The sequence below is a fragment of the Dipodomys ordii genome, unplaced genomic scaffold, assembly GCF_000151885.1.
Source record: "Dipodomys ordii isolate 6190 unplaced genomic scaffold, Dord_2.0 Scaffold47, whole genome shotgun sequence".
NCBI lineage: Eukaryota > Metazoa > Chordata > Mammalia > Rodentia > Heteromyidae > Dipodomys > Dipodomys ordii.
In genome coordinates this window covers 6,773,641-6,786,532 of record NW_012267263.1, presented here as the reverse complement: position 1 = coordinate 6,786,532, position 12,892 = coordinate 6,773,641, and the positions used below count along the sequence as shown (strand labels likewise).

Sequence of the window (12,892 nt, the reverse complement as noted above, 5' to 3'; positions counted from 1 at the left end):
CCTGCTGAATTAGCTATAATGACGTAAACAAGCTAACACCAAAAAGTTCTGCTTGTCTAATTTTCATTGCCTTCATTATTGAACATGTGTGCTCAGCAGCAGCAGCAACAAAACCACACCCTCTGTGTCCCATCTGCATTTGTCTGCCATGAGTCAACGCCCCATGCACTGCACATCTGTACCAGCCTCACTCTTGAAACAATTTCGCATTACCCTGCACCTAGAAAAACAATCACATTCAGCATCCAGACTGTCACTTCCATCTGTCACTTGTGCAATGTTCAAAATCAAAAGCTGCCAAGACACATCTAAGGCTAAATTAATTTTTAATTTAAAAAAATTGTGTTGTCAGTCCTGGGGCTTGAACTCAAGGCCTGAGTGCTGTAGCACTCTACCACTTGAACCACAGCTCCACTTCCAACTCTTTGGTAGTTTGTTGGAGATACAGGTCTCTCAGACTTCCCTGCCTGGGCTGGCTTTGAACTGTAATTCTCAGATTACAGTAGCTAGGATTACAGGCCTGAGCCACCAATGCCCAGCTGACTAAAATAACTTTTTAATGATATTAAATAATGAATATTCCCTTAAAATGATGGCAGCATGTCTTTTACTTTAGGCCATGTGCTCAGGGTTAAGGCAAAGAAAGGTGGTTAGAGCAAAGAAAGGAGATGATAGGAAAAAAAGAGGGGAAAAGGGAGAGACAGACAATGAGAGACAGATACAGAGACAGAGAAACATTGAGAGACACTCCATCCCTTAGGTTAACGTGAAAATCATGGGTTTTTAAATTTTTATTATTATCTTTAAGTTGTTACACAAAGGGGTTTCAATTCAACACATCAGTTTAAATGCTGACTGCATCTTGATCAATGTCATTCCATCTACCATTCTCCTCCAGAAATAAGAGAAAACAGCTTTGTTTGGTTGTTGTTGGATTTGGAGAAAGACAAACATATATTTTAAGTGAATCTTGCATCCAAATATTATTCACATCCTGGTCAGAATATGTTAGCAGAAAATTCATTTCTGTCGGCTCTAAAGTAATCATGTGCAAAACTTTGCACATCTTCCAGATTCCCCCGGAACTAAGGGAAGCATGACACAGTATCCCTGCCCCTCTGATGGGAGGCTATGTTCATGCAGGCTAAGTGACATGGGGCTCCTGAGCTAAATCAGAACTGGCAAAACTCTGGACTCTATTAGGATCTAGCCTAGTGTTCATTCACCTGGTATCAGGTGACTGTTTTCAAGGCCTGTCTCATGTAAGGGTCTATGGGATGGGTGGTAGAGGGAAGGTCTTGAGTGGGCCATGTTGGCTCCAAGGACTAACAAGAGTGCAGGGACTGGTGTCCTTCTGGAAGGAAGCCAATCACAGGCATTGCAGCCACACAAGACCACTGCATTCACAGGACAGCTCACAGGCTTTTCCTGGTGCTCACAAATCTCTGTGCCCGGCTGTGCCTGTAGGATTGTTAGGGTTTACTCTCATAGGGGGCCCAATATGTTTCCCCAAGACTGCCACAGCCTCCCCAGTTTCCTTTCTTAAAGGGATCCTACTATTCTCCTGACTCCTTCTCTTCTCACATAATCCCTGGATTGAGAGTCCTCCCATGAGATCCTCACTAGAACTGGAGCACTGCTCTGAGAAATTATGATCTCCCCTGATGGGGATTCATAGACAAACTTCCTGTTTAGGTCTCTGGGTGGCAGAAAGGATGCAGTAGGACTGGGAAGGTGGCTCCATGGTAGAGTGCTTACATTGCATACATGAGGCCCTGGGTTCGATTCCTCAGCACCACATAAACAGAAAAGGCTGGAAGTGGTGCTGTGGCTCAAGTGGTAGAATGCTAGCCTGGAGCAAAAGCAGCTCAAGAACAGCACCCAGGCCCCGAGTTCAAGCCCCAGGACCAGAAAAAAAAAGAATGTAGTAGATGAATTTTGAATGGTAGTTTCCTGTCACAAGGAATTCTATGTAATGTTTGGGGTTTTTTCTTTCTTTTAAACCTTTTCTCCTGGCAGCTCATCCAAGTATTGTTGAGAGACAGCACCACTGAGACCATAGCTAAGCTCAGCCTTCCAGTGGGGCAAGAAGCCCTCATCACCTTAAGAGATGGACAAAGATTTGTGATCCATATATCTGATGTTACTCCAAGCTCCGAAAATACCTATTTGCAAGGAAGTAATGCCAATATGCAAGATGGTTTATTGGAATAGACACAATGAAACAGACTTATATTCTTAAAAACATATGAAATACTAATGCTTTTGTATGAATATGAAAGATTTTGTGTATATAATAGATATAATGAAGTGGGGTTTTTTGTTGAAGAGTTTGTTTTGATCAAACTATAAACTAATTTGGAAAACAATTGTTTTTTGCTTCTGTGACTTTACTTGTGAATCTTTCCAGGTATTTATTTCTATTTGGGGATGCAATTGAAGAGAATTTGAGAAATCTCTTTGTGGGGAAATAGTTGTCTTCAGATAAAATGTTTAAGGAATATAAGCTAATTTTTCTTCATCTTGACAATGACTGGGGGAAAATCACATTTGTAGAAAAATCTTCTGAAGCAGCGAGGAAGGAACTGAGAAATGTTCAATGTCCCTGTGATCCTTACTTGCTGGCACATTAAATACCTGTTGTTCACCACCTTGATTTTAAAGTGAAATAGAAGTTTAAATGGAAAAAAGACATCCACAAAAAATGTTGATGTCCTGCTTTGAATCTCTTCTGATTTCTATCTTTTAAAGCAAAACTCTAAAAATGTGGAAACTAAAAATAGATCATTATTATACCAGTTCCATTTTTAATGTAACTTATGGTATTTAAAAGAAATTTTAATTTTTTATGTTTAAGATCATCTTTTCTAGAGCTGGGAAGGTGGCTCAGTGACAGAGTGCTTGCCTTGCATGCATGAGGTCCTGGGTTCAATTCCTCAGCACCACATAAGCAGAAAATCTGGAAGTGGTGCTATGGCTCAAGTGGTAGAGAGCTAGCCTTGAGCTGAAGAGTTGAGGGACAGCGCCCAGGTCCAGAGTTCAGGCCCCATGACCGACTCCCTCCCCCCCAAAAAAAGATAATCTCTTCTATAAGTGGAAAGACTAGAGATTTATTGCCCTAACATTACATACAGAATGAGCTAAATTTCATTTAGTATCACATATAAAATGAGTTACTGTCACCTACAAAATGAATTTCCCTAGGTGCTTAGAAATTTTAAAGAAACTTAGGGACCAAATGCATCTATGATTTAAGAATTATTTGTCTTTAGTTGTGCCTATTTTAATCCCAGCACTCAGAAGCTGAGACAGGAGGGTCATGTGTACCAGGACACATAGAGGACTACATAGAAATACCCTGTCTTAAAATAAGAAAAAGAACAAAAGGAAGGGGAGAGGAGGGGACACAGGAGAGAAGGGGAAGGGAGGGGAGGAGAAAAGAAGGAAGGAAGGAAGGAAGGAAGGAAGGGAAGGAAGGAGGGAGGGAAGGAGGGAGGGAGGGAGGGAAGGAGGGGAGAGAAAGAGCTCAAGTGAGAGACAAAATGGAGCCTGTGGTACTGAGCTGCCATTGAGGCCTACAGACAGCAGTCCATGTACTGCCTCACCGTGTTATGGACTGGCTAATTTAAGGAAAACATAAGCCATTCACATGACTCTGATGTTGACCAGCAGGTTTTTATAATGGTAGGCTGGGTTTGGGGTCACTGAGATGAGGTATAAGCAGGCTATATCATAAACATCATATGGAGGAAAGATGTTTTAACCAAGACAGACAATGGGATAATATTTAATCAGGAGACCAGGGTTTCGCTCAGTGGTAGATGCCTGGTTATCACGTGCAAGGTGCTGGGGTTCGAGCCTCAGCACCACAAAAATGAACACCCAATCAGCAACTCTATTAACTGTACAACAAGGATTCTCATGAGGTTCTAGTTCTTGGTCTGGGGGGTAGACAGTGTAGTATGTTCATGTTCGCTGATTTTACTATTTCTTCATATGTTATGTATAAAAATATCACTGGATAAAGGCTGGGGGGTTTTCTCAGGTTCCCAGTTTCCATATAAAATCCCAGGAATTTGAGGAGAGAGGGAGGGAGGAGGGAGAGAGAAAGAGGGAGACAGAGAGGGAGAGGGAGGGAGAGAGAGTGTGCAGGAGCAGGTGCAAAGATTGTTTTCTGCTTGTACTGTAGATTGGTTTACTATCACACACAGTATCACAAACCAATCCTTAAGGACAAACAGCCCTAATTCATCACAGGTCCACAGGTGCTTGGATTTGCCAAATCTCAACCAAGCTTTCTCAGTCATAGAACTGACAGGTTACCTGAGGGCTAGCTTGTACAGGATTGCTTTGAGTGGAATAACTAAACTGCCCTTCACGTGGCTTCCACACCCTCCAGCAGGCTGGACTATGCATATTCTCATGTTAGAGGGGCTTGAAGAAAGAGTAAACCATAAGCCCGAATAAGTCGTTCTGGTGGGCTTGCAGTCTGTGGTGTGGGAAGCACTAACAGGTGTAAGCAAAGGAGGTAGGCTGGAGGTGAGGGGACCACTGGGGCTGTTCAAGCCACACCACTACATGCCTTATTAAATTCAGCTAATGCAAAATAATGCCTCAATCATTTTTTCCCATTGTTCTGTGCTGGAGGAGAGTGTCCAATAGAAATGACCTGCTCAAGGTCATCTGGCAGCAGGCTGTCCTTCACTACCTGGAGAACTTCCACACCCAGCATCAACAATTGACAGCACTGCCTTACTGACAAAGGACCTCAGCATAAAGCATACACTTTGGCTTTTCAGGCATGCATACCCGAAAAAGAGGTTTTTTTAAAATGATCATTTGAAACAGGAATAATAATGAGATCCTGTACAGACAAAAAATCTCCTCAGGGTCTATCACTGATCACCAATATGGTGCTTACACCAAGGAAGGCACGTGACATTTTTCCTCAGGGTAATAATAGCTACACCCACACGGATCTTAGAACATAAATTGTCACTCAGAATGATGAGTTGGAAGCCTGCTAGCATTCTGGCAGCAGAAAAATTTTGCAAAAAAAAGAGACATTTGGTCTAAAAATCTGGAGAGATGTTTTTCAAAATTAAGTGGTTGTCATATATTTATTTTTTTCACCATGGATTCTAAATACCAGGGATTATCTAGGAGCAAAATAGCAAGTCCAAACTTTATGGAGTTCATGTTCCCAGTAGGAAAAGGCCAACAACAACAACAATAACAAAAGAAAGCAAAATGTCTTACAGGGTGTTAAGAGTCAGAATGAAAACAGCATCTTGCTTCCTGCAAGGGAAGGGAATTACCTTCTAGCAAGGGTAATTTGAAGTAACATCTGAAGAAGGTAAAAGAAAGGAAAGGCATCAGAAATAGGGGGGTATAGGCGAATGAATCAGAGAAGTGAGATGGTCCTACCAGGTATCCCAGGACCCCCTTTGAAGTCCATACGCAAGATTTAAAATGATTAAAGGATTTTTTTTTAATTATTCGTTTCTAGATACAGGACAAGCTAGTTTATTCAAACCGATTCATTAACTTCAAACAACTCAGTGCACTGTATCAAAACAGAAACACACACACAAACATACACGTCTTCTTTTTTCAATTATATTTTTATTATCTTTAAGTAGTTGTTCAGAGTTGTTAAAATTCAACATGTCAGTTTATTAGTATGGTGCATCTTGATCAATGTCAACCCTCTTATCATTCTCCCCATCTCTTCCAACTCCACTCATTCCCTCAAGTTTCCTAGTTTCACAGGATACTCACTGAATATCCTCCCCCTTCCCCCGCCCTCCCCCCCCATTCATCTCTTCATTCATCTCTGCTCCTTTTGACTTCGTGCCACATAGTTCAAGTACCACTTTCCTAGTATTCATTTCATTAGATTGGAAATTTGCTGTTCTAAGGAGTTACACCAGTAATTTGCTGTTCTAAGGAGTTACCAGTATATACCATACTCAGTTGATATATTTGTGTACATATGCATATGACCCTTCATGTTTATTTATATATTTATATGTTAGATCTAACTTCCATATATGAGAAGAACCATGTGTCCTTTTTCTCTCTGGCCCTTAATACACTTACTATAATTTTTTCAAAGACCACCTATTTCTTTGCAAATTATATAATATCATTTTTTTCTAATGGATGAGTACACATAGAACTACCTCATGATCCAGTGATACCACTCTTAGGGATTTATCCAAAAGATTACAGGTCAGGGTACAGTAAAGTCACTTGTACAACCATGTTCATTTCTGCACTGTTCACCATAGGCAAGGTATGGAAACAGCCCAGATGCTCCTCAATGGATGAATGGAACAAGAAAATGTGCTCTATATACACACAATAGCATTTTAAAGGCATCAGGAAATGGAGACAATAAAAAATAATGCAGATATCAATCTAAGAGAGAGGGGCTGTTGCAGGAACAGCTGAACACTGTTTTCTACAGTTCATACAAACTTGAGCTTTAATGTGACCTGAGGGTAAATAGGGCAGTCTTGATATGCCACCTGGGGTGGGGAATTCGAGGATCTATCTTCCCCATCATTAATTGGAATGACCAAAGAGTTCCACATACTAGGAGAGAGCCAGAGGCAAAATTTCATTCCTCCCTGAGAAGGCAAAAAAAGCTTCTGAGGGAATTAGTATAGATAGAAAGCTGTCCTGAAAAATTGTGCACAAAGCTTACCCCAGAGCACACTTTTTAAAAATACTTTATTTTTTTGATATAACACTGGAGTTTGAACTCAAGAGTCTTGCATTTACTCAGGTGGTACTCTACCACTTGAACCATACCTTTAGCCCAACTTTTTGCTTGTTATTTTGAAAAAAAAAAGGTATAGCAAATTTTTCTGCCCACACTGGCCACAAACCTTGATCCTCCAGATCTCACTCTCCTGAAAAGCTAGCATTACAGTGAGAGCCACCAGTGCCTAGCCTAAAACTGATTTTTTAACATAAAAGATTCTTTTCATGAAATCCCCTACATTTCATATATATATAATCAGAGATTTTTAGAATATTTAAAATATTTTTAGAAGCCAGGTGCCAGTGACTCATGCCTATATTCCTAGCTACTCATGAGGCTGAGATTTGAGGATCACAGTTCAAAGTCAGTCCAGGCAGGAGAGTCCATGAGATTCTTATTTCTAATTAACCACCAGAACACCAAAAATAGCACTGTGGCTGAGCAGTAGAGTCCTGACCTTGAGCAAAATAGCTCAGGGACAGAACCTATGACCTGGGTTCAAGCCCCATCACACACACACACACACACACACACACACACACACACACACACACACACACTTTTTATTGAATTATAAACAATCTTTGTATATTCTGGGATGTAAGTCCCTTTTCAGATCCATGACTTGCAATAATTACAATAGCAAATACTTTAGTATGTAAATACAACAGAAATTTTATCTAACTCAAACACTTTTGTACATATAATAGAAGAAACAATATTGTATAATACTTAACAATTTCCACAAAGAAATAGTAAGCACAAAAAAATAGACATTTGGAGCTGAAAAACATAACTAAATTGAAATTTTCACTAGAGCAGTTCAACAGCAGATTTGACCAAGCACAAGACAGAAGCATCAAACTTAAAGGCAGATCGTATGAATTAACTAGTCAAAGGAGAAAAAGAAAACTCCAGGAGATAAATGCAGCATGTGTGATGCACTATGGGAGTCCGGAAAGAAGAGAGAGGAAAGGCATAAAGCTTATTTGAAGAAATAATGGCTGGAAACTTCCCAAATCTGGGGAAGAAAATGGATATCTTGATACAAGAACTCAAATGACCTCCAACCATAAGGAACTTAAGGAATGCAATTCCAAGACATAATCAAACTGCCAAAAGTCAAAGAGAATTTTGAGAGCAGTAAAATTAATTAATTAGCTACCTAATTAAATAAAAAGTGACTCATCATTTCCAAGGGGGGGTTCTACAGCAGCTCTTCAGCAGAAGCTTTTCAAGCCAGTAGGGAGAGGGATTATATATTCAAAACTGAGAGGAAACGCTGCCAAAGGAAGACTATATCTGAAAAAAACTGTCCTTGAAAAATGAAGAGGGCAAACATTTCCCCAGATAAACAAAAGCTAAAATAAAAGGAGCTTTTTATCATTATGCTCACCTTATAACCAATGCTGGAGAGTCTTCAGGCCAAATGAAAAGACTTCAGAGAGCTACAAGATGTCATAGGAAGGTATGAGGTTTGCTAACAAAGGTGAACCTATAGATAAATGCAGATTACTATGATACTGGTACAGTGCACAAATCACCTTCAATTTTGGTATCTAAGCTGAAAAACAATGGTATAATAAATCACCACAAAAATAAATAAAATAGATGAATGGATATACAACACAAAAAAGCATCATTTATGATACCATTAACTTAAAATCAGAGGGAACAAAGGAGTAGGATTTGTGTATAAATTCAAAGTCAAGTTGTCATTTGTTTCAAACCGAATTTTACAACTATTAAGTGTTTTATATAAGCTTCAAAATAACGACCAAGAAAATATCTATTGAAGAGACACAGAGAAAATGAGAAAGAAATCAAAGTATGTCAACATACCCCACACACACACCCCACAAATCAATGAAACATAAAAGTGAATAATAGGAGAGGAAATGTAGGACAAAAAGCTGTAAGACAAGCAAAAAATAACTAAATGGCAAAAGTAAGTCCTTCACCATTAGTAATTACTTTAGATATAAATGGCTTAAACTCAGCCACAAGACATGTTGGTAAATGTGTGGATTTAAGGAAGGAAATATAACTATACTGCCTACAAAATACTCACTTCAGACTTAAGAACACAAATAGACTAAATGAAGAGCGATAATCCATACAAATAGCAACCAGAAGAGATCATATTGTAGGAAACAAAATAGATTTGGGATCCAAAAAATGTCAGAGACAAAGAAGGACATTATATAATGTTGAGATTAATTAACCAGGAATATAGAACACACTCAATATCAGAGCATCGAAACATAAAGAATAAAAGTTGATGAAACCAAAGGGAGGGTCTAGTGGTGTGGCTTAGTAATAGAGAGCATGCTGAGTATGTGTGAGGCTGTGGGTGGTGGAAGAAATCTGAAGAGAAGGAGACCACAGCACAATAATAGTAGGAGTTTGCAATACCCCACTTTGAATAGTGGCTATATTACTCATATCGACCAGTAAGATAACAGAGGACTTGCTTGAACAACAATGTAGACCAACTTTTCTTTTTTTTTTAATGTTTTTTATTGTAGAAATACTGTACAGAGGAGTTACAGTTACATTAAGGTAATGACTACATTTCCTATCAAGGATTGTTACCTACTCCTTTGTTTTCCCCCTACCATCGCTTCCCCAACTCTTCCCCTCCCCCAAGTTGTAAAGTTCGTTTTCAACATAGTGATAGACCAACTATTCTTAACATATATAGAAGATTCTACACAAAAGTGGTAGAATATACATATTTCTCAAGATAACACAGTATGTTTTCTAGAATATGACATGTTAAGTCAGAAAACAAATCAAACTTTAACAAAGAAAGCTGAAATGATACCACATGCCTTTCTGATCACAGTGTGATAAAACTAGAAATAAATAGCAGAAAAAAACTAGAAATTTTTAAAGTACATGGAAATTATACATTCTCGGACAATGAATAGGTCAAAGAAAAATCAAAAGAGAAATTAGAAAATATAGAGACAAACAAGAATGAAACATAGCATACTAAAACTTATTAGATGTAGCAAAAGCATAATAAGAAGGAAATTTATAGCATCAAATACCTACATTTAAAAAGAATGTTAATGCCAGGCTCTGGTGGCTCACACCTGTAATCCTAGCTACTCAGGAGGCTGAGATCTGAGGATCATAGTTCAAAGTCAGCCCAAGAAGGAAACTCCGTGAGACTTTTATCTCCAATAAACCACTCAGAAAACTGGAAGTGGTGTTGTGGCTGAAGTGGTAGAGTGCTAGCCTTGAGCTGAAGAGCTGAGGGACAGCACCCAGGCCCAGAGTTCAAGCCCCACGACCAACAGAAAAAAAAAAAAAGAATGTTAACAACTAAAGGAATTGGCAAAAGAAGAATGACATAAGCCCAAAATTAGTAGAAAGACAGGAATAAAAAGATTAGAGTGGAAACAAAATAGAGAAAGAAAAATATCAACAAAATTAAGTTGGATTTTGAAAGGAAATAAATCTACATGTACGTCAACTAATCTTTAGCCAGTATTCTGAAACAGTACAATAGGTAAAGTCTCTTCAACAATGTGTTTCAAAAATCGAATATCTCCATATAAAATAATGATATTGGACCTTTATCTTATACAAAAAAAACTAATTCAAAGTGGATTGGAGATATAAGCATAAGATCTAAACAGTAAAAATTAAAAAAAAAAACATCATCTCAGTAATCCCAGCTACTCAGAAGGTAGAGATTGGAGGATTACCATTCAGGGCAGGGGTGGAGGTGAATAAAAGTTATGCGATTCCATCTCAACCAATAAGATGGGTGTGGTACTGCACATCTGTAACTATAGCAATTTAAGAGATAGACATACGAGTATTACAACCCTGAGAAAAACTATACCAGAAGAATAACTAAAGTGAAAGGGGCTGGAAATATGGCTCATGTGATAGAGCAAGTACTAGGGCCTGAGTTCAAATCCCAGTATGAAGAATAATGAAGAAGAGGAAGAAGACTAGAAGGAGAAGGAGGAAGGAGGAGGAGGAGGAGGAGGAGGAGGTGGAGGAGGAGGAGGAAGAGGAGGAGGAGGAAGAGGAGGAAGAGGAAGACTCTGATATTAAAGACTAGGAAGTAGGCAGCTAAGCTGGGTGCTGATGGCTCATGCCTGTAAACCTAGCTGAGATCCAGAGGATCACAGTTCAAGGATACCCTGGGTTAAAAAAAAATTCTTGAGATTCTGTCTCAAAAAAAAAAAAATAGAGCAAAAAGTTAGGCTGGAAGCATAGCTCAAAGTAGTAGAGTGCCAGCCACAATACTGTCAAAATAAAAAAATAGGCATCTGAAAAGGTGTCTGGGGACACAACCAAACTTCCCCTTGAAGCAGTCTTTCTTAAGAAAACTAAAGAAAATGAGAGGGAAGACTAGGAGACAGGTAGAGAGTGAGGCAGACAATGGACTATTCAGTGAACACTTTGGTATCATTCGTCAAAACACTTTGTTAAAAAATAAGTGCTATTTCAAAATATCTTTATCCAGAACAAATTTGAAGCAGGACTAATTGGGGTGGAACATTTAGAGTAGAAATGTTCCTGAGGGGCCTAAATTCAGGGGTGTCATAAGCCGAAGAAATTTTAATGAATTTGAAATGATTTTGACATCTATGAAACTTCTTACTGGAAATTACCCAAATGTATGAGTCTGTTTTCTATGGCCAACAGTGCAATACCAGAGGCTGGGGAATGTGAAGAAGAAAAGAGGTTTACTTTGGCTCTCTGTTTTGGGGGTGTAAGATGTAGTGAAGGTGCCTGGTGGTGGCTTCTTGCTGGCAGAGTTGAGAGGTGATCTGGGTCATCACTGGAGAGGGACAAGAGCATGTGTGTGTGTGTGTGAGAGAGAGAGAGAGACAGAGACAGAGACAGAGAGACAGAGACAGAGAGAGAAAGTGAGAGAGAGCTCTTCCTCTTTTAACACAGACACCAGGATTCATGGGGTCCCATCCTGAAGACTCCCCCCAAGGGCTCCAGCCATCCACTCAAACCTCTTCACACCTCTCATGGGAAAGGTGGCAGCACTTGAAGCTTTGGGTGCTCAAACCCTTGGAACCCCTGTTTTCCCACTCTGCCCTTCTACCTCTTCTCTGACGACTGACCCCTTCCTCAATAACTCAATTCTGATTTATAGTGCATTATGGCAACATCTCCCCCAGGGTGAAATGATTTTATTATACTATCAGAGAAACAGTTTGGCCACAAACCATCACCCCGAGAGGTAAACGTTAAATTCTTTCTTCCTTTTTATGGGTCTTTCTTTCTTGTGCCAATACTGGGACTTGAATTCAGGACCTGTGCTCTGTGTCTGAGCTTTCTCATCCAAAGCTGGTGCTCTTACAGCTTAAACCATAGCCAGCTCCACTTCCTGATTTTTGGGGGTGCTTAATGAGAGATTAGAGTCTCTCTGGCTTTCCTGCCCTGGCTGGCTTCAAAACCTCGGTCCTCAGATCTAAGCCTCCTAGGTATTAACTTCATCATCTAATGAAGGTAAAGAGGCGCAGACACATGGAGAAGCCGGGCAGGGAAACAGTTGGGGTGCACTGAGTCAGATTTAAACGCTCACCTGCTGCTGCAGAACCTGAGCGGGAAAACAACTCATCCCTGGATCTGGCCTGAAACAAGGAATGCGCACCGCGCAGCCGCAGGTCTTTCCGGGATCCCCCCGTGGTGTCCACACCCTGAAAAGGGCTTCAAGGGCACTGGTGGGGTAGGGTGGGGATGGGAAGGTCCCCATCCAGGAACCCCACCCGGGCATCCTGCGGCGGTCAGACGCGACTCCAGTTCCGCGCTCCGGCGCCAGGAGGCGCTGCCGCCCCGTCCGCCGCTGCCTCGGGGCTCGCGGTCCCCCGCAGCCCGGGCGCCCCACCTGCAAGATGTCCGTGTGCGGCGGCGAGCGGCCGCCACGGCCCGGGCCGCGCCTGTCCTGGCTGCTGTGCTGCAGCATCCTGCTGTCCCCGGCCGCCGGGTACGTGATCGTGAGCTCGGTGTCCTGGGCTGTCACCGACGAGGTGGACGAGGAGTTGGACAGCGCCTCCACCGAGGAAGCGCTGCCCGCGCTGCTGGAGGACTCGGGCAGCATCTGGCAGCGGAGCTTCCCGGCCTCGGCGCACAAGG

At 40.9% G+C, this 12,892-nt stretch overlaps 2 protein-coding genes across 2 annotated transcripts in view; both read left to right on the top strand.

Annotated features, from left to right (window-relative positions):
* Positions 1-2,214, top strand: part of Rfx8 (RFX family member 8, lacking RFX DNA binding domain) — a 73,339-nt gene extending 71,125 nt beyond the window's left edge. Inside the window, exon 14 of the mRNA XM_013019787.1 lies at positions 2,020-2,214. Coding sequence (XP_012875241.1) covers positions 2,020-2,214 — 195 coding nt within the window. The remainder of the gene's footprint in view (positions 1-2,019) is intronic.
* Positions 2,215-12,651: 10,437 nt separating this feature from the next.
* Positions 12,652-12,892, top strand: part of Creg2 (cellular repressor of E1A-stimulated genes 2) — a 36,580-nt gene continuing 36,339 nt past the window's right edge. The window contains exon 1 of the mRNA XM_013019737.1: positions 12,652-12,891. Coding sequence (XP_012875191.1) covers positions 12,652-12,891 — 240 coding nt within the window. The remainder of the gene's footprint in view (position 12,892) is intronic.